The sequence below is a fragment of the Microcaecilia unicolor genome, chromosome 1 (genome assembly GCF_901765095.1).
Source record: "Microcaecilia unicolor chromosome 1, aMicUni1.1, whole genome shotgun sequence".
Lineage (NCBI taxonomy): Eukaryota > Metazoa > Chordata > Amphibia > Gymnophiona > Siphonopidae > Microcaecilia > Microcaecilia unicolor.
The window spans coordinates 671,096,953-671,123,869 of NC_044031.1; the positions used below are offsets into that span (position 1 = coordinate 671,096,953).

The following is a 26,917-nucleotide window of genomic DNA, read 5'->3' on the forward strand; positions in this document are numbered from 1 at the left end:
CGGTCTGTGCCAGAGCCAGTGGTTGGGGGCAGGACTGGAGGTTGGGAGGCAGGGATAGCGCTAGGCAGACTTATACGGTCTGTGCCAGAGCCGCTGGTGGGAGGCAGGGATAGTGCTGGGCAGACTTATACGGTCTATGCCAGAGCCAGTGGTTGGGAGGCGGGGCTAGTGCTGGGCAGACTTATACGGTCTGTGCCCTGAAGAGCACAGGTACAAATCAAAGTAGGGTATACACAAAAGTAGCACACATGAGTTGTCTTGTTGGGCAGACTGGATGGACCGTGCAGGTCTTTTTCTGCCGTCATCTACTATGTTACTATAAAGACCTGAACGGTCCATCTAGTCTGCCCAGCAGTCACACTCATTATCAATTCATGATTAAATCAACAATGAATGTGATATATACTCTATCATGAGTCTTTCTTTGATGTTTCTGGGACATAGACCGTAGAAGTTCGCCTGGCTGTATCCTCATGTTCCACCTACTGGAGTTGCCATCAAAACCCACTCCAGCCTATCCAAATCTGTCTTGTCATTTGCAGGACCCAGACCATAAAAGTCTGCCCAGCACTGTCCTCGGTTCCAGCTACTGAAGTTGCCATTGAAGCCCTTTCCAGCTTATCCAAAACGGATTGCCTTATACAGACGCAGACCTACAAAGTCTGCCTGACACCGGCCTTAGTTCTTTACAGCTGGAGTAGCCGTCTAGGTGTCACACATCCACTCCCTGCAGCCATTTAAGGTGTTTTTTTTAAATTTATTTTTGTTTTCTACCATCTCTTTTCTAAATAGAGTTCCTCTGTGTATTCTGTAGTGCTGCCTGTTCTTAGGTAGAGTTCATGTTTAAATCATAGGAATTAGTGCTGCTGTTGTATGGTAGGTTTGCTACATGCATTTTGAGTTAGGATTTTTTCAGGTTTGGTGTTATTTCACAGTGTGCCTGGTAGTGGAGAGATTGATGTTGCTATTACTAAGGTAAGGCATGAGAATCAGACTTTTGTTTTTGTATGGTAGCTTCTATAGAGAAAATATGCTAGCTATGATCTACAACTGTTTGAGGGAGTGGGGGAAGGATAGTGTTTTTGTAGAAGCAGAGCATGTTTACATTTTAATTAATAAGAACTGGCATACTATATCAGACCAAGGTCCATGAGGTCATGTATTCAGCGTCATGTATGTGAGCACCATCCGTTATGTATTTCCCAGCTGGAAAAAGATTGAGAACCACTGCTCATCTTTCTGCATCATCCCCAGAGTGAGCTACTTGGTGTCCAGATTTTCACTGGTAGCCAGCAATGAGCCTGATGTTTTGTAGCAATTGATTGACAGACTTCCTGTTAACAAAGAAAGTGTTTCTCTAATATTGCAACAGTACTGTTGCCACTGGACCAAGACTCTAAGAAAAATGTAATGGCATATGTTGACCTGTTATCTCTTGCCTGTTCCTGCTTCCGGTCATCACTAATTTGCATTGTCATTCTGCCCCTTCTTTTTTATTTACTTTTTATTTTTATTTATTATTTGGATTTGACTCATGCTTTTTTTTCCAGTTGTAGTTCAAGGCAAGTTACATTCAGGTGCAATATTTTCCTGTCTTTGGAGGGCTTATAATCTAAGTTTGTACTGGAGGCAATGAAGGGTTAAATGACTTACCCAAGGTCTGCACTCATTACTTGTTTCAGGCTTAGGATAAAGGAAATTGTTGTTGTTTTCACCCTCACTAGTTACTGCCAACAGTTGGAGCATCATGGTTATTTATCTTCTCTGTCAGTATCACTACTAGAACCTGTCACGAAATGCCTAGCCACCCACCTGGGATTAACCTGTGGCCATGTAGAGGGTCTATCCCCAGCACAGCTCAGGTGCGAATGCACCTGTCACTTATGCTGTATACTAGCATCCTCCTCCCACCGACTGGGTCCCAACGGTCTGGGTGAGTCTCCCGCTCTTAAATTATCCCCATTAATTTCTAGATTACTGGGGCCATGCTCCCAGTGGTCCCACAGTTTCCAGAAAGCACTCACAGACCCAACACACAAACTACCAGGATTCTTTATCAGTCCAGACAGGCAGAGTCAACAAACTGAAAATTGTTTATGGTTGGAACTTGAGCAGTGGACAACAAAAATGTGCAATCAGCAAAATAATAATGGGTAACTGAAATATGGATCAATTATAGCACTAACTAAACATTTGTTTACTTTCTAAAAAGTACCTGGGAAGATCAGGACATATAACTGTTCACTTAGCCTCAGAAAAGAGATCTGTCTCTCTTTTCTTGCTAAGACTGGAGCAAAAGCCAGTACAAATGAAAATGAGCTCCTGAGCCAATCAGATCCCAGAACAACAAGATTTTAAAAATATACTTCTTCTTACTTTCTATCTGTGTGCTAAAACTAAAGAAAGAACATTCACTTCTCTGTAACAGTATGCAAAAAGTGAATGTTCATATTGTATATATCTTATAATTGTTGTCTGAATTTGTAGACCTACTTCATTGGCTTGGGAAGTGAAGAAGATGTCTCCAGGGCGCCATGTAATTCCAAGTTCAACAGACAGAATTAGTACAACATCAGGTGCTCGGAGGAGCCTGAATTTCGGGTATGTAGATACAAACATTCCATTATTGAAATGTTTTATTTTTGTCTTATAACCATTACAGATTCAGAGAAACTACAGAAAACTATGGAGTCAGTTTCCAAAATGTTTAACCTGCTAACTTTGCATAAGAGTTAGCTATTTAAACTGTTGTTTGGTTTAATTTTATTTTGTTTTGTTGTATCACATAGTGGTTTACAACATCCAGAGTAGTTCTACATACAAATTAAGATAGCAAAGACTAGATCCACACAAAATCTGGACAAATATGGAAACAATAAGGAACAGGATAATGAATGGAACGAGTAAAAATAATAAAGGTGAAAGCAATGAACCCTGTGGTACACCACAAGCAGGGCTTCCATTTATGCAAAGGTTTATCATCTTTCCTAGCCTCATATGACCTATTGGTCAAAAACCTGTCAAACCATTCGAAGACAGCACCAGAAAGTCAAAAATCTCCTCTGTTATGTCCCTACAGAAGGACAGCTTGATATGAGTTTTTTAAGATGTGGTGGTTCTGTAGGCTTTTTAAGGCCACTCTAGAGAGGTTGTAGAGAATATTTTTTGTTTGCTGAAGAGCTGTGATTTCACCCTATTTCTGAAACCCTTCATGTAGTTGTCTAATTTTATTGTTTTGTCCAACATGTGGGATGAAATACATATTATGTTATATTCTGTTCTGTTGGGGATATCTTTATTTTGTGGAAATTTACTTTTAGTTGGAGTTTCCTTAATATATATATATATCGTGCTTTCGCACTCATGGCAGGCTCAATGCGGCTTACATATACAGGTACTTATTTGTACCTGGGGCAATGGAGGGTTAAGTGACTTGCCCAGAGTCACAAGGAGCTGTGCCTGAAGTGGGAATCAAACTCAGTTCCTCAGTTCCCCAGGACCAGAGTCCACCATCCTAACCACTAGGCCACTCCTCCATATAGTTTACTGGAAGTCCTTTAGATAGTACTGAGATCTCATGCTTTGATTGTGAGTTAGAGAGGTGGTTATCCCCATTTGATTTACACTTCCATTAGTGTGGTCAGTGGCAATTAGTATGCAGGGGATCTGCTGACTTATATACACTATATAAGAAAGAAGGGAAGTGGACCATGTGGTGTTTTCATTGAGTGACAATCTGTTCCCTGGGGATTTTGAATGTTGCTTCACCTAGCTCGGAGAGCAGATGCTTGGCCTGGGACCAAATCCAGTTTTTATGCATGGCAGTGCATAATGTTTACCACTGACTTACAGGGCCAACTCATCAACATGTTTTATAATTCTATTACTTCAAATTCATGAAAGCAGCTACATTAGAATTGCATGTCACTGAAACATTTCAGCATTATGACACATTTAGGAGGGTATTTATTAAGATAATGCACACTACCGCCATTAATGCATGTTATTTGTCACAGGGCCCATTGCATGAAAATGTGCCACTATAGCAGGTAACATACACTAATGGTGTTAGCTTGTGTTAACTACTAGTAAATGACTGCCTTAGTTTCTTTGGTTGTGGGGTAAGGAACAGTGTTGGAAATGATATTCCTCTACGTAGTTGGATCTTGTGATATAATTGAACATGATTTGATTTAAATATCCTTAATGGGGGAAAGTATCAAATGGAACTCCAGAACAATTATTGCAAGTAGTATTCAATATCAGGGTGGGTTCTGCTTTCAGAAAATGAATCCTTCCGTTTTAAGCTCTATCAAATTGATTATTCCTTCACTTAGTTTTGATGTCCCCAGTGTTTTCTACACAGTTACTTGTTTGCAGGTCTTCTGTTAAAGTTTTTTTTTTTTTAGACAAAAATAATGCAGTCTGATTGATGACATATTTCCTGTCTTTCTTTCCTAGTCAGCCTGCAGTTTTCAGCATGTCTTTCAAAGGACAGTTAGGATTCCTTTTACTAAGCTGCGGTAAGAATTGGCCCCGGCATGGGTCTTTCCTGAGGGCTAAGGCCATTTTTAGTGCAGCTATAAAAAAGCCTTTTTTTCTATTAGTTTCATTTATGGCCAAGCGCTAATGTTTGCATTAGTGTGTGGCCAGTAAAAAAAAATTACTGCAGGAACACTTACCACCACCTATATAGATAGCAATAAGGGCTCCCATGTTAATGTGTGCTAACCAGTTTGCTCAGGAACACCCACTCTCTGCCCCTGACATACCCCCTCAAAAAAAGAAAAGGAAGAAAAAATAATTCTCCAAGGACAAACAGTCCAGGTGTTTTCTCACAGGTTGGTGATGTCATCTGATGGAGCCTGCTGCAGATGCTGCCTATCGTGTATTAGTTAAACTTCTAGCAGTATCCCACCATGCATGTGTTGGTGCCTTCCCACCCATCCTATTTATTTATTTGCAAAAATGTATAGTTCACCAATTCAAAAATCTGGGTGGAGTACAATAAAACAAACATAATCAAAATCACATAAAACACCATCAACAAACTCAATAAACATAAACAGAATCTTAATCCTGAAGCCTACACCACCCACTGACTATACTTCAAAAAATGCTCTCTGAAACATCAAGGCCTTTATCTGTTTCTTAAATATGCTAAGGAGGACAATTGCTGTACAGAAAGTGGTAAAGCATTCCAATGCGCGAGCATGGGTCCTCAGTGTCTACTGCAGAGCTAGGAGGATGTGTCTTTGTGGTCTCCTCTCAGCTCATGTTTTCCTCAGATTTTCAAGTGCCTTCCCATGCTGGTTTTTATCCCTCTTTCTTTATTTTTGTGTTTCTTTGGGCCTGCTTAGCCTCAGCACCAGCTTCATGTTCAGTTTTGCTCCTTTTTACTTTCAAGATTGAGGAGTTTAATTTGGCTGTGATTCTTTTCTCCATGTCTAAGTTGACCCCCCCCCCCCCCCACAATGGCTTCAAGAGGTGCACCCAATGTAATTGGATGATTTCTATGACGGACTCACACAATTGGTGCATTGCATGCCTAGGGACTAACCACCAGGCTGATTCTTGTTCTCTCTGTTTAAAAATGCAGTTGAGAACACAAAGAGGCATATTTTCAAAGCACTTAGCCTTCCAAAGTTCCATAGAAACCTATGGAACTTTGGAAGGCTAAGTACTTTGAAAATATGCCTCATAGTACATCAAGTCCAGCAAGAGAAACTTTTTGGCTCCTTGAAGGCTGGTCCATCAACATCAGCACCAGATGCATCAACCTTGATGGCTTTCCCAGACCGCATCAACCACAGGGAGTGCACCAGCATAGAGGAGGTCTCCACCTCCCTCAACATTGGGTGCTGATAGCTTGCCCCAGGACTGGTCAGCATCGGACGCAACACTGAGGATGCATACGGGTTTGATGTCTTCCTTGTTGGCACTGAGGGACCACAATGCCAAGTGTCAAGAGAAGTCTTAAGAAGTATTGGCATCGGTCCTCTTTTTAAAGTATTGTGCCAATACCTGAGAAGTGCTGGCACCAAGAAGACCGCTCCCCCTGTTTAGTGGATATGCTGGTGCACCAGTCTTCAGGCAGCCAGGTTTCTGCTTCCAGTTAGACACCAACACTTCTCCATGCTATCTCTGAACCTAGCCTTTGCCGGTGCCCATCCTGGATGAACAGTGCTGGACCATTATCAGGGAGGAGTTGTTGCAGATGTTCCAGCTGCACTCTGCTCGGGCATTGAGGGCACTTGTGCCTGCTGCACCTGAGCCTCACCGCCTTTCTGAGGCCCAGATTCTGCCAGTGGAGCATTTTTCGATGCCGGGGGCCTCGACAGATATTGGCGTCAACATCGACCCATGCAGTACTGCCCTCGACATCAGGTGAGGAAGCTTCTCCAGAGTCTGAGGGTAGGGCTGTACCTTGGCACACTTTGGGGCATTGGCAGAGTCCCACTGAGCTGGGGCAGGGACAGACTCATTCAATCCATCCAGTCTACTTTGAGGATTCTAATCTGAACCGTTCAGGGGAGTCCGAGGAGGATCCACATTGTTTTTTGGAGGAGGAGTCTTATGGTATTCCTTCTGATCCCTCCCTGCCATGAGAGGTGTAAATCCCCACCTGACGGGTCTCTCTCACCGGTTTTGTTAAGGAGATGGTGTCTGCTATCCCATTTAAATTGGAGACCGAGGAGGAGCACAGGGCTTAGCTCCTCCCAAGAAAGGTGTCACCCTATCCTGAAGGATGCACTGTTGAAGAACTGGGAATCTCCCCTCTCAGTGCAGGTTGTACCAAAGAAGGTGGATATGCAATATTGTATCCAGAAGGCTCCCGGATTTGAAAGAGCCCAATTGTCTTGGTGGTTGAATCTGTTTTCAGCACTCATACTTTGGCTCCCATGCCACCAGGGGAAGAAGGGAAGGGATTCTATTCCAGGTACTGTCTTGTACCCAAAATGATGGGGGGGGATTTCGTCCCATCCAAGATCTAAGGTCCCTGAACAAATTCTTAGTCAAAGAGAAGTTCAGGATGATTTCCCTGGGCATCCTTCTCCCCATGATTTAGGAAAAATTTGACTATGCTCTCTGGACTTAAAGGATGCCTATACCCACATTTTGATGCTTCCTAGTCACAGGATGTATCTCAGGTTTTGAATAGGGAAACCACCACCACCAGTAACATGTTCTGCCTTTTGGCCTTGTGTCTGCTCCCAGGGTCTTTACCAAATGCCTGGTAGTAGTTCCAGTATCATTATGCAGACTGGGAGTTTGTGTTTCCCAACCTGGATGATTGATGTAGAGCATGTTGCAGAAGGGGGCTTAGGAGTCCATGCAGAGAACTATTTGGGTGCTAGAATATATTGGAGCTTTTCTCGATGCAGTGCAAGCTTGGACCTTCCTGCTCTTCAGAAGGGCGGATGCCCTAATTGTGATCGCCTTGCAGGTACACAGCAGCAAACTGGTCACAGCTCAACAGATGTTGAGATTACTAGGCTACATGGCCTCCCCATGGTTCACTTCCATTTGCGAGTGGCCCAGTGGACTCTAGCTTTCCAGTGATTTCAGGCCACAAGGAACCCGGCGGATGTCATGTGGGTCCCTCCCCCAAAGCAACCTGGTGGATGCAACCTCACGAGTGGTCTCTCAACATGGGCATAACCTGCAAGATCGTCCAAGAGTGGGGCACCTCCTCAGTGGATCTTTTTGCCATTTATCTACTACTACTACTACTTACTACTACTTAGCATTTCTATAGCGCTACTAGGGTTACGCAGCGCTGTACAAGTTAAAACATGGGGAAGGACAGTCCCTGCTCAAGAGAGCTTACAATCTAAAGGTAACAAACTATTTAGTCAGTGTATCATGAATGGGGAAGGTGGTTAGTCCCTCAGTTCTGTTCCAGTCTCCAGTCACACAACAGACTAGCGTCAGATGCCTTTCTCCTACATTGGGGGAGGGTCTTCTGCATGTGTATCCTTGCATACCTCTCATAGAGATGAATTTGATGAAACTCAAGCAAGATCAAGGAACCATGATTTTGATGGCCGAGGCAGGTGTTGTTCTTCAGTCTACCCATTCACATCACACTACTATCCTGAGCGGAATACCAGACATGACAACCGGTTGTTTAGACAGTCCTGCAGAATTTGTTTGGTGTCAAGAATCCAACTCCACCGTCCTAGGCCCAGTTTTGTTCTTTCTGTTTCAGGCTGCACTTTCACAGCCAGTTTGTATATATACTTTCAGGATAATTGACTTCAAGGCCTCAATGTTTCTAGTTCCTATTGTCCTAGCTTTGTTTTCAGTGAGCCTGGTAGCTAGGGATTCCCATATGTGAGAATACATCTGGCCTACTTGTCCTCAGAGAAAGCAACGTTACTTACTTGTAGCAAGTGTTCTCTGAGGACAACAGGCCAGGAATTCTCACATATCTCCACCTCCCCTATGAGTTGTCTTCTTAAGCTGAGTCATTTGACTGATGGACCTACGGTTGCGAGTCTGGCAAAAAGGTTCCCATGCATGCGCCGTGTGATGCTGCTAGAACTTTCTTTAACTAATACACGCTAGGTATCATTTGTACCGGGCTCTTTTGGATGACGTCACCCACATGTGAGAATGCTTGGTCCATTGTTCTCATAGAACATCTGCTACAGGTGAGTAACTTCGCTTTACTGCATGCTTAGCATGCACAGAGGCCACAACTAATTTATTTGTTTATTATTATTAGGATTTATTTACTGCCTTTTTGAAGGAATTCACTCACTAATATGGAGTGGCTTTAGCATGTCCTGAGTTAGACTGTTTTTGCTGTGTTAAGCGCACATTATTACTTAGCTTAGTAAAAGGACTCCTTAGTTTATATTTATTTGATTTTATGTGAGCTAGAATCCTAACAAGCTTTGCAGTCAGAGCATGTCAGATAAGCACAAGCAGTTGCAATAGATATGACAGCAAATTTTTATCATGTAAATGGAGGTTGAAATCAGAAGCTCTTACTATTTGGAACTTATTATTCATTTACTTATTAGGATTTATTTACTGTCTTATGAAGAAATTTACCCAAGAATAAGCTGGACAGAGGCAGTAGACAATTAGAGCAATAAAAATATGCAAACAGTACACATTATGGCATTGTATGCTACTTACAATATCAACACAATACACATTATGGCATTGTATGCTACTTACAATATCAACACAATACACATTAAAATATCTTAATGGATGCTTTCTATTATATATATCTATATATGTATATATATATATCTTATAAAACCTCCTAGAGAAATGAAAGGCGGGAAGAGGAAAGGAGGGATGGGGGTTTGATATACCGACGTTCTGTGGTTATAGTCAAATGAAGTGAACCAAATCTTTGTCTAGATATGAGAAACAAATAGACCTGCCAAGATTTATAAAAATGGTCATGCCTGGAAGAGCTCATTCTCTTTACTGTTATTTATTATTCTTGGGCAATCCAACAAAATGAAGATAAAAAATCAATATATTTCATGTTCACTGTTTAATAAGATTAACAGTCATTTCCTTTCAGAAAACAAACAAAGGTCAAACCCTGTGTAATTGCTGTTTAAAGTCTCTTGTAGAATTGACTGTGTATGCACCTTTAGTGGTATTTGGCTCTTTAGGAATTAAAATATTGATTAATAAAGATGAATGTGAACTGTGATGATTATTATAGTTGATGAACTACACAATTTATAGGAGATTGAAAGGCAGAAAATGCTTAATAAAACATTATCACAGCTCCAGTTGAACATGTTATGAACTGCAATATGAATGGGAGACTGGAAACGTTAGCCTTTGAGTTGCTTAACTGGCAAGAGCAATAGTTTCTGGTATTGTGGGAAGACATTTAAGTAGCTGTCTATGATAGGACCACTTAACTTCCCTTCTGAAATCCTCGCATTGGTTGCCATTCCCTTATCGTATTGCTTACAAAATCTTATTCTTCATATTTAAAATTAGGACTACTGAGGACCCTGCCTTTCACGCTTGTTGCTGACTCCATATATCCCCACTCATCCCCTCTGCTTGTCGACACAACAACGTTTGATCGCCCATACATCCAGAGATATCATTCATGCTAGACTTAGGCGCTGTATTTTTTCAGTAGAAATCCCTGAGCTCTGGAATCAGCTTGCAGTGCATTTCAGATCTCAGTCATCCATGGACTAGTTTAAGGTTGACCTCAAAACTTATCTTTTATTTGGTGGCATTTCGCTGATACTAGACACAGAGGGGCATAATCGAACGGGGGCACCCATCTCTAAGGGTGCCCATCTCCGGGGACGGCCCTGGGAAGGGGCGGAGCCAACCTTAATATCGAGCAAGATGGGTGGCCATCTTTCGTTCCGATAATACGGTCGGGGCCGGCCAAATCTCGACATTTAGGTCAATCTTAGAGCTGGTCGACCTAAATGTTGAGATCGCTAGACTTAGAGATGGCCGGCCTCAGTTTTCGCCGATAATGGAAACTAAGGGCGGCCATCTCAAAACAGGCCAAATCCAAGCCATTTGGCCGTGGGAGGAGCCAGCATTTATAGTGCACTGATCCCCCTGACATGCCAGGACATCAACCGGGCACCCTAGGGGGCACTGCAGTGGACTTCATTAATTGCTCTCAGGTACATAGCTCCCTTACCTTGGGTGCTGAGCCCCCCAAATCCTCCCCAAAACCCACTCCCCACAACTGTACACCACTACCATAGCCCCTGTGGGTGAAGGGGGGCACCTATATGTGGGTACAGTGGGTTTCGGGTGGGTTTTGGAGGGCTCCCATTTACCACCACAAGTGTAACAGGTGGGGGGGGGGGGGGAGGTGGATCTGGGTCCGCCTACCTGAAGTGCACAGCACCCACTAAAACTGCTCCAGGGACCTGCATACTGCTGTCATGGAGCTGGGTATGACATTTCAGGCTGGCATAGAGGCTGGAAAAAATGTTTTAAATTTTTTTTTTAGGGTGGTAGGGGGTTGGTTACCATTGGGGGAGTACGGGGAGGTGATCCCCGATTCCCTCCGGTGGTTATCTGGTCAGTTTGGACACCTTTTTGAGGCTTGGTCCTGAAAATAAATGGACCAAGTAAAGTCGGCCAAATGCTCGTCAGGGCCGCTCTTCTTTTTTCCATTATTGGCTGAGGGCGCCCATGTGTTAACCACGCCCCAGTCCCGCCTTCACTATGCCTCTGACATGCCCCCTTAAACTTTGGCCGCTCCTGCGACGGACTGCAGTTGAGGGCGGCCAAAATCGGCTTTCGATTATGCCGATTTGGCCGCACCTGAGAGAAGAGTGCCCATTTCCTGATTTGTGTCGGAAGATGGGCACCCTTCTCTTTCGAAAATAAGCAGGACAGGTGTCACGTGGGCTCTAGGTATGTTCCCCCTCCTGGTGTGCTTTCTTTGCCCCCTTGCTTTCCTATCATGATTATTGTAGTTCTCCCCCCTTACCCATCTGCTCTGTTTGTCTTATTTCTACTTTCTTCTTATTTTCTTTCTTTCTTTATTTATTTATATGAAGTCTTTATTAGTAAATGGTACATTCTTTCAACAGTACAGCTCGTGGCTACAGTGCCACTTAGAACATTGTATAATGACAGAGGTATAGTCTAACAAATCAAATTTCTCCTAACAATACCAAAACCACAACAGTTTAGCATATGGTACATGTTGCTTCCGCATCAGAGTATGAATGAAGTAATACTGATTTCCTTCAGAACTTCAAGTTTTTTATAGTGTTTTTATAATATAAGACAAACAAACTTCATTCCCCCCCTCCCCTTACCCCCTCCCTCTCCCAACCCGGACTGGTTTTATGAATCAACGGTTACATTATGCATGAAGGAGAAAGGAGTCCCAAATCAGGTGCCATTTATTGGTGCGATTGCTTCGCTGTGCAATAAGGCGCTCCATCTCACACACATATCTCAGCTTTCGAATCCACCGAATTAAAGGTGGAGTCGTAGTCTGTTTCCAACAGGCTGCTATAACAATTCGAGCTGCACATGTGGCATATCGCAGCAATATTTGTTGATTAGCTAAGAGGCCTGCTGCTTTAGCGTTCAATAAGTAGATAGTGGGCAACCAAGAGATCTGTACCCCCAGCCACAGTTGCAGCCTGCTATGGACCGCTTTCCAAAAAGCCTTTATTTTCTTGCAATGCCACCAAATGTGACCCATGGTTCCCTTCACTCCACATCCTCTCCAACACAACCCAGATAGGGTAGGGTAAATACGCTGCAAACGCTCTGGTGTCATATACCACCTAAATAGAACTTTAATGGCATTCTCTTTAAATGGCACATGAGAGGATACCCTCGCCACGGCCTGCTCCATCCTCTCCCATGTCCCCTCCTCTAGTTCAATACCCAAGTCCCTCTGCCAGTTTTTCCTATGGAGTGTGTAACGGGGTGATTGCTGAGTGATAATATGGTGTAGGCGAGATATCAGCCCTGTAGTCGTGCCCGGCCCCTCACAAATTTGCTCGTGGATTGTTTGCTTCCTGCGCAGTACTTCCTGTACAGCTTTTGTCTTAAGAAAATTAGTAAGTTGGAGATATGCATATTTGTCAGACACCACTGTCGGGAACTGTTGCTGGGCTTCTGCAAATGTCAGAATAGTTTCCCCATCAATCAGCTGCCCCCATGTTCGCAAACCTCCCTCATACCAACCTGTAAATATACCCCTCTCTGTCCCCGGGACAAACAATGGGTTATACGCTATAGGGGAGAGGCGCGTCAGTAAGCAGCTACGTTGTGGAAACAGACTGTCCCAATTATCCATAGTTACTTATATGGAAGGGCATAGCCCATCTTCTAGGCACCTAAGGGACCGCGGTAGCCACATTAATGCCCCCAGCGGTCTATCACCCAAAGTAAACTGTTCCAAATCCACCCATTGCCGGTCAGGATAGGACTGAAACCATTTCACAGCAGCACGCGCCTGGGATGCTCTATAGTACCAGGCTATGTTAGGGACCCCCAGTCCTCCTCTTTTTCTATCCTGATACAAGAAGGCCCTTGCTAGCCTTGGACGTTTACCAGCCCAGATGAATCGTACAATACGGTCTTGTAGAGCAGCAAGAAATTTACGGGGCAACGAGATCGGAAGAGCCTGGAATAAATACAGTAATCGTGGTAATATATTCAGTTTAACTGCAGCTATTCGGCCAAGCCAGGAAAGCGTAATATCTCCCCATCTCTCCATGTCAGCGGATAGAACTCGACCCAGTCCCTTGTAATTTGCTGTAAAGAGGTCAGGGAGCCCAACCGTTATGTTCACCCCCAAGTATCGTGTGCTCCCACTAGCCCACCTAAAAGCATAAGTATCCTTTAAGGTTTCCACCTGATCTTCGGGTAGGGTTACATTTAAAGCCTCAGATTTTGACATGTTTACTTTAAAGCCAGAGAGTATCGAATATTGCTCAATGGTTTTCAGGAGCTCAGGGAAAGATGTTAAAGGACGAGTAATAAACAATAGCACATCATCTGCAAAAAGGGCAAGTTTATGTGCCCTCCCCGCTATTGTAATACCAGTGATTCCCGGATTAGATCTGACCCTAGAAGCAAAAGGTTCCATAACCATGGCAAACAACAACGGGGAGAGCGGACAACCCTGTCTAGTGCCTCTGTGCAAATTAAAGAAGTCGGAGTAGCCTCCGTTTAATCTGATACATGCTTTAGGCGAAGCATAGAATGCTTGAATCCATCTACAAAATTGGGGACCTATCCCAAAGGTCTCCATAACCCTGTACATGAATGGCCAGTGCACCCTATCAAAGGCCTTTTCAGCGTCTAAGCTAAGAAGGCACATTGGCTTGTGCAATCTTTTTGCTAAATACATTAAGTCTACCACTCTTCTCGTATTGTCCATTGCTTTTCTATAGGAGACAAAGCCCACCTGGTCAGGGTGGATAATCGCTGGAAGTAAGGGGGCTAGTCTATTGGCCAGGACTTTAGCTAAAATTTTGACATCTGCGTTCAAAACAGATATGGGACGGTAAGAACCACACTCGGTGTGGTCCTTGTCTGGTTTCGGTATCACTGCTATCCAGGCCTCTAGCATGGAACCCGGTAATGATTCCCCCCGCCCAATTTGGTTAAACAGATCAGCCAGGAGTGGAGACAGTTCTGGGGCAAACTTTTTGTAGAACTCATTAGGGAGCCCGTCCAGTCCAGAGGACTTACAAGATGGTAAATGTTGAATAGCTTTGATTATCTCAAGCGGCGTGACCGGCTCATCCAGCAGGTCTCGCTGCTGGGCTGTTAGGGAAGTTAGATCTGTCTCAGCTATGTAGTTTAGAATAGACTCTACTGGGGGATTTATTTCACGGGTGTATAACTCCCGGTAAAATTCACTAAATTGTTTCCTAATAGCCTCCGATGTGTGCAACATGTTTCCCCCCCTCTCCCTGACATGTGTTACAGCCTTTTCCATCTTTTGCCTACGCAGCTGCAAGGCCAGAAGGCGCCCAGCCTTATTGGAGAATTCATAAGAATAGACTTTCGATTTAGATTGCAGTTGGCTTAACTGTTCAGAGTAGATAGAGTTCAGCTGAATGCGCTGAGCTCGCAACTCCTCCAGCACAGCCTGAGAGCCCTCTACTTTATGTTGTGCTTCTAACTTCTTGATCCTATCCATGCATTGGGCCACTTGCCTTCTACGAATCCGCGCTCTCCTACTGGCCAGCTGTAAAAAGTAGCCTCTCGATACTGCCTTCATAGCATCCCATACAATACTCAGGGGGGGTCCAGACTCCCTATTGATCTCGAGGTACTCTCTCAACATTTTCTTACAACCCTCAACCACCTCACCCTCCTGTAAAATTGTGGCATTAAGTGCCCATCTCGTATCCTTGGTCTCCGCCTTAATTGTAGGTAAAGTAACCCAGGTTGGGGCATGATCTGATAACGTTGCACTACCAATTCCCGCTTCTGGCCCCTGCTCAACCAAGGCCAGGTCCAAGAAGATATAGTCAATGCGTGAGTACGATGCATGCACTGTGGAGTAGTATGTCTAGTCTCTCACTTGCGCATTGTTCAAACGCCACACGTCTAGGGTCCCTAAGGAAGTGGCCAAGGATCCCAACGCCCATGCATCCCGGGAACTTACAGGCTGTACAGGTCCAGAACGGTCCAGACTCGGGTCCATAACTCCGTTGAAATCACCCCCCAGTATTATAGAACCTTGGGCAAATGTTGCTAATAGATTTTTTATTTTTGTATAGAAATCCCTCTGGTGATCATTCGGAGCGTATATACAGGCTAGGTTTATTTCCGTTTGGTCTAATATTGCATGTATGAACAGATAACGCCCACCAGGGTCCCTTTTGATCTTTACTATTTGGGCTGCAACTGACTCATGAAATAACACTGCCACCCCCCTTTTTTTTAGATCCTTCATTTGAAGAGGCAAAGAAGGATTTGGGATAGCTAGGGTGAGAGAGAAGTCTTTCATGCTTTCGGCGGAGGTGTGTCTCCTGCAGCAGGACTACATGAGCCTCTAACTGTCTAAGTTCTTTATATAATCTCTGCCGTTTTTGTGGCATGTTCAGCCCCTTCACATTGTAGGATAGAATCTTAAGGTGTGTATTCATATTTAAAACACAAGAGAGAACAGCACAAGCACAACATAACACCTACAGGACTCACCCCCTCCCCCCTCCTCTTACAAGATACCAGTCCGAGCCCGCCCTCCCTTACCCTCCCCCTAAACCCATTAATCAACTCCCTCTTCCCCCCCCCCCTTTAAACACCATCCCGGAGATACCTTCTCTCCGAGTGGGATGTGAGAAAGTAACCCACTGAATATCAGGCAAGCCCACCTTCCCCCCGCCCCCCCCCCAGCAATTGACATACTACCAGCAAAACTAAAAGCCCCCTCCTGCCCCTCGTCTAATCTATTCAGCTTCAAACATTGCTTTCTTTATATAGATCTTTTCTCTTCATATTACTCTTCTCATTACCCCTCTAATGATACTAGATCATTCCCCAACACATTATGCACTTCTCCCAGCTAGGGGAGAATCCCCTTCATCCCTTTCCACTAGTGGTGCACACAAAAACCCTTCCCGTATTAAGCATAAAACATCGAGTAAGCTTAAATCAGAGAAGTCCGAGAAACTCAACAAACATAGTCTTTTGGTTACCACGACTGTATCCAGCTTCCCTCCGATGTCCACAGAAGCCAGGAACTCAAGCGACAAGCCTCTATGAAGCCGTCCCAGCAACGTTCAGGTCCCCTCCGCTGTCACTTTCCTCTGCGGGTTACTACGCTTATTAGATGCGGGGACCCTCTGCCATTTCTGTAGTTTTGCTTTCGTTACGGGTGCCAGTTCCCCTGAAGGCGCCTTTGTGCTCACCAGGCCCTCCGCGTGCAAGATCGCCCAGGCTTCAGGTAGGGAGCTCACCCTATGTCTAGATCCTTTGATGGTAAATTTCAGAGAAAAGGGGAAGCCCCATCTGTAAACAATCCGCTCCTTGATTAAAATATCCAGAGCCGGCTTCAGGAGACGTCGCTGCTGCAATGTGAACTGAGAAAGGTCTTGATATACCGTAATCTTGGCGCCGTTAAACTCCAAGTCCTGTTTCTTCCGAGCCCAGGCAAGAATTTGTTCTTTTACTTCATATTTATGAAATCGAACAATAATGTCTCGTGCTCTGTTTTCTTGACGAGGGCCCAGGGCTCTATGAGCTCTATCCAGCTCAATGGTCTCTGCTGTTGTCTCAGTTCCCCTCAGGGTTGTGCATATGGTTTGCACAATTTGTGGGACATCCTCCGTTTCTCCGCTCTCTGGAATTCCACGAAACCTGAGATTATTTCTTCGACCTCGATTTTCCAGGTCGTCCAATTTGTAAGTCAGGTCTTTTGCTTTTTGGTCGAGTTCCTGTATTTGTGCCTCATGGGCAGTTAGGGATTCCGTGTGCTCGTCCAGCCGAAACTCTGTTTCCTCAACTCGGCCCCCCAGTTCACGGAGATCTGCGCTAAGCACATCCATTTTGCCTAATATTTCTTCTTTCGATTTTTGAATGTCCTCCTGGATGCCAGACAAGATCTGTCTAAGTTCGCCTGAAACCCTTTTTTGTAGAGGGCCTCCGTGTTTCCACCAGCGATAAAGCCGAGTCAGAGTCAGAAGGCGAGGCCTGCGCCACTGCCTCGTGGCGTTTTGGCGTTTTGCTCAGCCCACCGCTCGTCGACTTTTCCAAGTCTTTGTTCCGTGCTGAGTGCGATTTGCTCATTCTGTTCGTCGATAATTGCCTGCCAAGAGCGCTTTGAGGTGGCAAAAATAGCAAATGGGTCCTGTTTTTAGCTTTTTATTGCTGCGGGGAGCGGGAGCTAAGAAGCTAGGCAGCCATTGCCAGTGGTGACGTCACTTCCTCTCCCTTCTTATTTTCTTTTATTACCTAGTCTGTAAGCCGTCTAGCTGGCATCGCTGATAGGCGGGATAGTAAGTTCTTAATTAACCTTAACTTGATGGGGACATTTGCATGTCTACCCTTAAAGTAGACTCCCTTTTAATAGGCCTGGGAGTCTTAGCATGTAAAACATCACCCTAAGGGCTCTAGTTAAGACACAAAATTAAGTCACTCTGAAAATCTTGCTTACTGAGTGGCATAACAAAGACTGAAAGCATAACTCCAAAAAGATCAAAATATGAAATAATTTGTTTAAAATGAGGCTGTGAATCTTATATCTTCTGTCAGAATTCTAGACCAAGCAATATTGGGGAAGCTCTGTTTGTTCTAGAGTACAGATCATGTCTTCGTCTAGGTGTGCATTACTGATTTCAGTAACAGAGGAGCAGTATGAAACCAGCTAGATGGAACAGTAAATCCAGTCGATATTCAAAGCATTTTAAGTGACCAGGGAAGGCTCCTGGCTGCTTAAATTGCTTGTTTGGGACTACCTGCACATATGAGTAAGGGTCTCATTTTCAAAACACTTACAAACTTCCATAGGTTACTATCAGGCTTATTTTTGAAAGAGAAGGATGCCCGTCTTTTGACACAAATTGGAAGATGGGCGTCCTTCTCACAGGGTCGCCCAAATTGGCATACTCGAAAGCCGATTTTGGGTGTCCCCAACTGCTTTCCGTCACGGGGTTGACCAAAGTTCCCGGGGGTATGTTGAAGGCATAGCGACGGCAGGACTTGGGCGTGCCTAACACATGGGTGTCCTCAACCCATAATGGAAAAAAAAGGGTGTCCCTGACAAGCATTTGGACAACTTTACCTGGTCCAGTTTTTCTTACGACCCAGGCACAAAAAGGTGCCCAAACTGACCAGAAGACCACCGGAGGGAATCGGGGATGACCTCCCCTTACTCCCTCAGTGGTCACTAACCCCCTCCCACCCTCAAAAAACAACATTAAAAATATTTTGTGCCAGCCTCAAATGTCATACTCAGGTCCATCACAGCAGTGCACTTCAGGCAGACGGACCTAAGCCCTTCCCCCCCTACCTGTTACACTTGTGGTGGTAAATGTGAGCCCTTCAAAACCCACCAGAAACCCATTGTACCCACATCTAGGTGCCCCCCTTCACCCGTAAGGGCTATGGTAGTGGTGTACAGCTGTGGGAGTGGGGTTTGGGGGGCTCAGCACCCAAGGTAAGGGAGCTATGTACCTGGCTTTCTCTGAAGTCCACTGCAGTGCCCCCTAGGGTGCCCGGTTGGTGTCCTGGCATGTGAGGGGGACCAGTGCACTACGAATGCTGGCTCCTCCCACGACCAAAGGGCTTGCATTTGGTCGTTTCTGAGATGGGCATCCTTAGTTTCCATTATCGCCGAAAATCAGAAATGACCAAGTCTAAGGGCGACCACCTCTAAGGACAACCTAAATGTCAAGATTTGGGCGTCCCCGACCGTATTATCGAAACGAAAGATGGACGCCCATCTTGTTTCGATAATACGGGTTTCCCCGCCCCTTTGTCGAGACGTCCTGCGAGGACGTCCTCAGGAAAACTTGGGCGTCCCTTTTGATTATGACCCTCCACGTAACTTTGTAAGTCTAAGTGCTTTGAAAATATGCCTCTTTGTGTTGATATTCTGTATTTAACCTCCTAAATTGAGCATCCAAATTGGACCTTTACATGATTCTGTATTAGCAGTTACCAGGCATTAATGCAGTTTAGAAAAAGTGCTCCTAAGAGTATTTATAGAGCCATTTGTTCCCAGCCTCATGAATAATAGGGAAAGAGTTCATAGTAGCTACCCAACATAAAACCATCCTTCCTTTTCATCTCTGCTAGACCAGTCCAGACAAGTGGTAGGAAAAGAACGCAACTCACTAGTCTTAGACTGGTCTGGGAGGGCTCAAGGAAAGAAAATTACCAGGTAGTTCACCTGCATGTTCATCTTTTTTTTTTATTTTTATTTTTTTTATTCTTTATTTATAATTATAACATATAAAAAACAAGTATATCACTTGTAACAGAAAAGATCGGCTATAAAGAACAACATATTCAGTTAACATTATTAATTAAGAATTTATATATTATAGCTTCCTAAAAGTCCACAATAGGAGTTCAATATCCCTAGACTGGAGACAAATCAAGATATATTATTTAAATAAAAAATAAGAAACAGACATGCTTTGGTACTACAAAATTATATTGGGGCGCGTCTAGCTGTTATAAAAGAGGAAAGTTGCCCAGGATCAAAGTAAACATACTTCACAGATTGATAATTAATTATACACTTGCACGGGTGTTTAAGATAGAATGTGGCACCCAATTGCAATACTTCTTGCTTCATTTGCAAGAACTGTTTCCTACGTTTCTGTGTTTCCTTGGCAAGGTCTGGAAAAACACTAATATGCAAACCACGAAAATTTTTTTCCCTCTTTTGAAAGAATTTTCTTAAAATCCAGGCCTTGTCCGAGGAAAGCACCACAGTAACCAATAATGTTGTGGCTGTTATCTGTGCTGTATCGGACATTTCAAGCAGAGCTGAAACGTCCAAAGGTTGTTCATTTCTTTGTTGATTCTGTATTCCTCTCACAGGTAGATAATAGACCTGTGAGAATGGTGATATGTCTTTTTCCTCAACCTCCAAAACTTCTTGAAAATAATTTTTTAGCATTTCTCTAGGCGAGATTAATGGTTGTTGAGGGAAATTAATAAAGCGTAAGTTGTTAGACTTTGAAATGTTCTCAAGAGTTTCAGATTTTCTTCGTAAATTAAGCAAATCTTTAACCATAGTTGTTTGAAGTGTCTGCATCTGTAGGATTTCTTTTTCTTGTTTAGCAACTACTGCTTTAAGTAATTTCGTCTCATTTTCTATTTCCTTCACATTTCCAGTCAAAATCCCAACTTCTTCACTAATTTTCTTCACCTGGGGGCACAAAGTTTTCCCCAGTTCTGATATCAACAGCCACACACTATCCAAAGTTACTTCTTTAGGTTTTTGAGTAAATTTTTCAAAAGCCACATCCTCTCCTCTGTTAAATAGCTTGAAGCATGCTTCTCACCTTCCACTTTCCTCTGTGCCCCCTCAGAAAGATGTTCCGCTGTACCGGCAGACAGGGGAGTAGATAATTCTCCCCCCTGTTTCTCCGCTATCATCAAGGCTGCCTCCCGCCCTAAATCGCCCCGTAACACATCGGGATTTGGAGCGATGGGCGCTACTAGCGGGGAACTGCTTCGCAAAGGCTGAGGGGGTGGCGTCCTTTCGTCGGGGCTCAAAGACACTTCCAGTTCAAAGGGCAAGCCTCGCTCTCCAGCCTCGGGCTGCCCCTGCGAACCGCTCACCGACGAATTCGGACCCATGGCTCTCTGGAGGTACTTGTCAATCGGGCCAGAAAGAGTGCTAGGTCTTTGCTGCTGGGCTGCAGTAGCAGCAGCTCTGCCTCTTCGGCATTTTTCAAAATTCAAATATAAGGAAAAAACCCTCGGAGCTCAAAAGCACGTCTGGTTCACTCTGCGGCCATCTTGGACTCCCTGCATGTTCATCTTTACTAGACCAGTGCAGAACGTATGGGTAGTGTCTCCCTAGTGGCGTTCCTAGGGAGACTGACACCCGGGGTGGATTGCCGATGCGCCCCGCCCCCTGGGTGCAGCGCCCCTCCCCCCCGGCGAAAGACCCCCCCCCCCCCTGGTGCACGCCGCTGGGGGGGGGGGGGTGCCGTGCGCCTGCCGGCTCTTCGTTTTCATGCTCCCTCTGCCCCGGAACAGGAAGTAACCTGTTCCGGGGCAAAGGGAGCATGAAAACGAAGAGCTGACAGGCGCGCGGCACCCCCCCCAGCGGCGTGCACCCGGGGCGGACTTCCCCCACCGCCCCCCCCCCCCCCTTGGTACGCCACTGGTGTCTCCTTCCTACTACTTGTCTGGACAGATCTAGCAGAGTTGACGAGAAAGCAGGTTAACAGGTATGAACAAATTTAACTTCTTTACTCCATTAAACACCTCCAGCTAATAAAAAAAATACAGCTGTTAAGCTGCTTTATTGTTTGTTTATTTGGTATTTACTATACTGCCTATCAATGTTGCCAAGTGGTTTACAGACTAAAACATAGCCAGAAAAGGACTCCAATTAAATTGATAGGATAGGGAAAATAATAGGGATAAAACAGAAAAATTCAAGAGAGAGGAGACAAAATCCATTGCAGACACGCTGTCACCCCCAATCCCCAACACTGAATTTCACCTTATATAGAAGGATGCCCCACCCCAGCAGAAGTATAATGAAAGTAAAACTAAGGATGATGGCTGGCATTTTGTTGCACAGGGTCTAATGGTGTGGGAGCCACTCCCATCCCTGCCCACTGGACTGCAAGGGTTCACCTTTGGTAAGTTCTGGGGGGTCATAGTGAGATGGGAAAGGTTTTCATGGAAATATGGGCAGGGTTTGGATTCAGGGGAGGGGCTTCTTGAGGGATCAAACGTTGGGGGGGGGGGTGAGTTGGGGGATCTTATTAGGGTGTTAGGGGCAGGATGGCAGTGTAAGGGGTGGAACCAAGGACTTGCAACATTGTGTATGTCTTGAGGTCACAGTAAGTGCAGTTATGCTATTTTAACAGTCATAACAGCACATGGTACGAACCCACATGCTTGCTGTCACAGTCAGCCACTCCTTTGACCCGCCCATGTCATGCCCACCTCCTGCCCCTACCTGTGTTAAGGACTTAGTGTGGGTTTTGTACTATGCTGCTGGTTTTAATTTGTAGTAGCCATTACATGGGTCTGCACTGTCTACCACACAGTAAAACCCCATGCTGCTTAATGTAGCTTCTTTAAAAAAAATAAAAAAAAATCCTAAATCCCTGAAGCTGATGAAATGCTGAAACATGTCAGGTTTTCAAAATACATTAACTAATACTGGATTTTGTTCAACTTGGGATTTACTATTGTATGTATGTTTTGGAGTTTTATTTTAATGATTGTATTATCAGATTGCTTAAAAATGATTCAAGACAAAAGCAAGAAAATAATCAGATTCCCCAGTACAATTCATGTTTTTAATTATTTGTTGCAGTTTGGATCATTCCTTTTTTTAAAGCTTTTTATGTATCAGTTTTAACAAAATATAATTGACACCAATATGCCCATACAGAAATGTTGGTATAATAGAAAATAAACACTGTAATTAAAAAGTTTACAGGAAAAATAATTAAACAACTGCTGATGTTAGCCCACAATATAAGCTGGAATGAACTTCAGTATCAACAGAGATAACAAGGAAAGTAAAATCAGAAAAACAGATGGAGGTCTGGGTAGTTCATGGTTATAACATTGTGAAGGGATGTCAGCTGTCAGTTGGACAGTATCCCATCTGACTCCTCCTTTCCAGAGGAAAGGAGGAAGTCTCCACCTGAGTGTCTTTCCTTCCCAGGTTTTGTACAGGAAATGGCGGTTGGTATTCCCATTCATTTGGAGACAGAGGGCAAACCCAGGGCTGAGGTGTTTGAGGTCCTGGACTATGAATCTCCTCCTAGAGAGGCTGTGATGGGTCCCCTTCACCAGATCCTGAAAGATATTCAGGTAAAGAACTGGGAGTCTGTCCCTGTCGTGCCCAAGAAGATAGACACCATGTATCGTATCCAGAGTTCTCCAGGGTTTGGCAAACCTCAGTTGCCTCATCATTCCTTTTTGGTGGAATCCATGCTCAAAAGAGCCAGGAGTTCTAGGGTCTGTGTTTCAGCGCTCCTTGGCAGAGAAGTTAGAACCGTGGATTCTTTTGGGTGAAACATGTGTCGGGCCTCTATTCTCATCTCCCGTATTCAATCTTACCCAGCTCTACAAGAGCCTATACTTACGGAATCTTGATTTGACAGATTCTCTCCCAAAGTAAAAGGCTGAATCTCTTCTCCAGTTGGTCAAGCAGCAGAAGGCATGTAGAAAGTTCTTGGCCAGGGGTGCCTGTGACACCTTTGATGTGGCATCCATGATCTCTGTCCAGAGCATAGCAATGCGCAGACTCTCATGGCTGCGTGTCTCTGACTTGGACCCTGCAGTCCAACAGAGGTTGGTGGATGCCATGTACAGGGGAGACAGACATTTTGGAGAGACAAGGTGGAGGATGTTGCAGGCTTTATCAGGAAACCCACTGACACCATTGACACTCTTTCCCACCAGACATATTCTGTACCTTCCTCCTCATCTTGGAGGTTTTTGTCAAGTTGAAGAGGGGGGGGGGGGGTCCTTACTACTCTCAGAGACATAAGTATTTTCCTTGCCAGCCTCAGCAAGCTCAGTTCCAGTTTGCTTGTTCTCATCAACAGCATGCACCCAAAGCCCAGCCTACTGCCCAGTCAAAGCCGGGGACGAGCTTTTGACTGACTCCAGCAGGGCATAGCCTCAGTAATGGTGACTTCCCCAGATGACCTACTGGTCGGGGGGAGGCTGAATTTCTTCCAAGAAAAGTGGCCCCTTCTTACCAACCAGTAGGTTCTCCAAATAGTCCGTCTCGGTTATGCCCTGTATTGGTGTCAAAGACCACGAAATTGCCCACTGAGAGTGTCTCACTTTAGTTCTCAACACAAGCAGGTACTTGCAGTGGAACTCTCCACCCTTCTGAAGGTCCTTGCAGTCGAGCCCGTTCCACCAGGGGAAGAAGGGGAGGGATTCTATTCCAAGTACTTCCTTGTGCCCAAGAAAATGGGAGATGCATCCCATCCTAGTCCTAAGGGTCCTGAACAAATTCCTGGCTAAAAAAAAAAGTTCAGGATTGTTTTCCTGGGCATCTTTCTTCCCATGATTCAGGAAAACGATTGACTGTGCTCTGTGGACTTCAAGGATGCTTACACTCACATATTGATACTTCCAGGTCACAGGAAGTATCTTCTATTTTGGCTGGGGACACTTCACTGCGTGTTGCCTTTTGACCTTGCATTGACTCCCAGGATTTTCACCAAGTGTCTTGCAGTAGTTGCAGCGTCACTATGCAGACTGGGAGTCCATGTGTTCCTCTTTCTGGACGATTGGCTGATGATGAACATGTCAAAAGTCAGTGCTCAGGAGTCCATACAGAGAGCTATTCAGGTGTTGGAACTACCTGAGTTGATTTAAACTACCCTAAATCCCATCTCCATCCCATTCAGCAATTGGAGTTCATCGTAGCCCTGCTAGACATGCAGCAGGTGTGGACTTTTCTCCCTGTACCAAGGGTGGATAGTCTTGTTGCTCACTCAGGACTGAGCAAGCCAGGTCACAGCTCGGACAATGTTGAGATTGTTAGGCCACATGGCCTCCATGTCATGCCCACGGCATGTCTTCAAATGAGACCTGCCCAGTGGGGACCCTAGCTTCCCAGTGGTGCCAAGCCTCAGGGAACCTAGTGGATGTCATCTGAATACCACCAGAGTTGGTTCAGCCTCCACCACCAGACAATTTGGTCCAATTTGACTATGGGATTTCCATTCCTAATTCCTCAGCCCCGGAATATGCTGACAATAGATGCATCCTGCCTAGGGTGGGGAGCTCATGTGGATGGACTTCACACCCAGGGTGCTTGGTCAGATCAGGAATCAGATCTTCAACTCAATCTCCTGGAGCTATGGGCAATCTGGACCGCTCTAAAGGCGTTCAGAGATTGTCTGTACAACCAAATTGTACTCATTCAAACAGACAGTCAGGTTGCAATGCACTAATCCAACTAGCAGAGGGATACCGGATCAGCCCACTATGTCAGGAGGCTGTCTGGATGTGACACTGGGCAGTCCAGCATGGGATGCTCCTCAAGGCCATTTACCTGGTGGGCAAATCCAACACCCTCGCCAATAGACTGAGCAGGGTCATGCAACCGCATGAGTGGTCACTCAGTATGGACGTTGCCCGCAAGATCTTCTGAATGTGTGGCCTCCCCCCACTGGTGGATCTCTTTGCCACTGAGTTCAATCACAAAGTCCCTCAGTTCTGCTCCAGGTTCAAGGCCCATGACAGACTAGCGTCGGATGCCTTCCTCTTTCATTGGGGGACCGGTCTTCTGTATGTGTATCCACCCATCCCTCTTGGGGGGAAAACTTTGCTGAAACTCAATCAAGACCACGAAACCATGATTCTGATTTTGCTCCATTCTGGCCTAGGCAGATCTGGTTCCTTCTACTTCTGGAGTTGTCCTCCGAAGTACCTTGGAGATTGGAGTGTTTTCTGATCCTTATCTTGCAGAATGAGGGATCTCTTCTACATCCCAACTTCCAATCTGACCTTCACAGCCTGGATATTGAGAGCTTAGAATTTGCTTCCTTTCATCTTCCTGAGGGTATCTCCAGAGTCGTGCTGGCTTCCAGGAAAGATTCCACCAAGACGTGTTAGTCTTTCAAATGGAGGAGGTTTGCTGGCTGATCTGAGGGCAAGTCCCTAGATCTTCTTTCCTGCCCTACACAGACCCTGCTTGAGTACCTTATACACCACTCTGAGTCTGGTCTTAAGACCAAATCCGTGAGGGTTCACCTCAGTGCAATAGTGCTTACCATTTTACAGCTGCTCTAAAAGTGGTCTCAGCGTGTAGGATCACATGATGCCTAGAGAAAGAAAGGAGGCTGCCTGTTCAGCTCCTCCGTCTACCCACTGATTTAAGCTTCTTTGCCTTTAGTTGTGTACTAGCTTTGGAGTGTTGCAGAGTTTGAAGAATTGGTTTGTGTTATGGCATTGAGATTGACCCGTAGGACTGTGGAGAAAATGTGGGGAGCTGAAGCCAAGATTGAGATTCAGTCGGCCCTGCTGAGTTCTTTGGTTCTGATTGGACTAAGGAAATTGTGACAGAAATTTGGTGGTCGTGGAAGCTGGTTTGAATTGCTAAATTACAGCAAATGCATGATCAAATTGAGGCCGCTCATGAGCGTTTGGATAACATGGATCTGGAGCTTGATGCTCAGCAGCATCATGTGGGTGTACTGGAGACTGGGACACAGAATGCATCGCATGCTGTGGATCAACTTTGACTCATCCTTAAGCAGATGGAACACAAAGTGGAGGATATGGAGGGCAGAGCCTGACACCATAATTTGCATCTGGTTGGACTTTCTGAGTCCCTGAAGGATGCAAATCTGGTGAAGACTTTAGAGACTTGGCTTCCTCAATTTTTGGGTTATTTATTTATTAGGATTTATTTACCGCGTTTTTGAAGGCATTAGCAATAGACAATCACAGCAGTAAAAATATTCAAATAACAATACAAAATATGGCATAGTATACTACTTACATTTGATATCTTTTGAAGACCCTTTTAAAATTAAATGGGCCCATTGGATAGGCATTAAGGCTGGTGGTCAGGCACGTCCCAAGATGATTGTTTTTCGTGTTCAGCATTTTGCGCACAAGCGAGCTTTCCTGGAAGCCTTACTTGGTGGACAATGTTTGGATTATAATCATCAGAAAGTTTTTGCTTTCAGGATTATACTGCTAAAATACACAACGAAAAGCTTTTGTTCCCCTATGCACTGAACTTTATGCTCAGCAGATTTTG

The 26,917-nt window shown here is 44.8% G+C and overlaps 1 protein-coding gene across 1 annotated transcript in view; it reads left to right on the forward strand.

Annotated features, from left to right (window-relative positions):
* The window catches only part of SCAPER (S-phase cyclin A associated protein in the ER), a 960,370-nt gene that overhangs the window by 85,171 nt on the left and 848,282 nt on the right, over nucleotides 1-26,917 (forward strand). Inside the window, 1 exon segment of the mRNA XM_030187331.1 lies at nucleotides 2,488-2,601. Within this exon segment, the coding sequence (XP_030043191.1) occupies nucleotides 2,488-2,601 (114 nt within the window).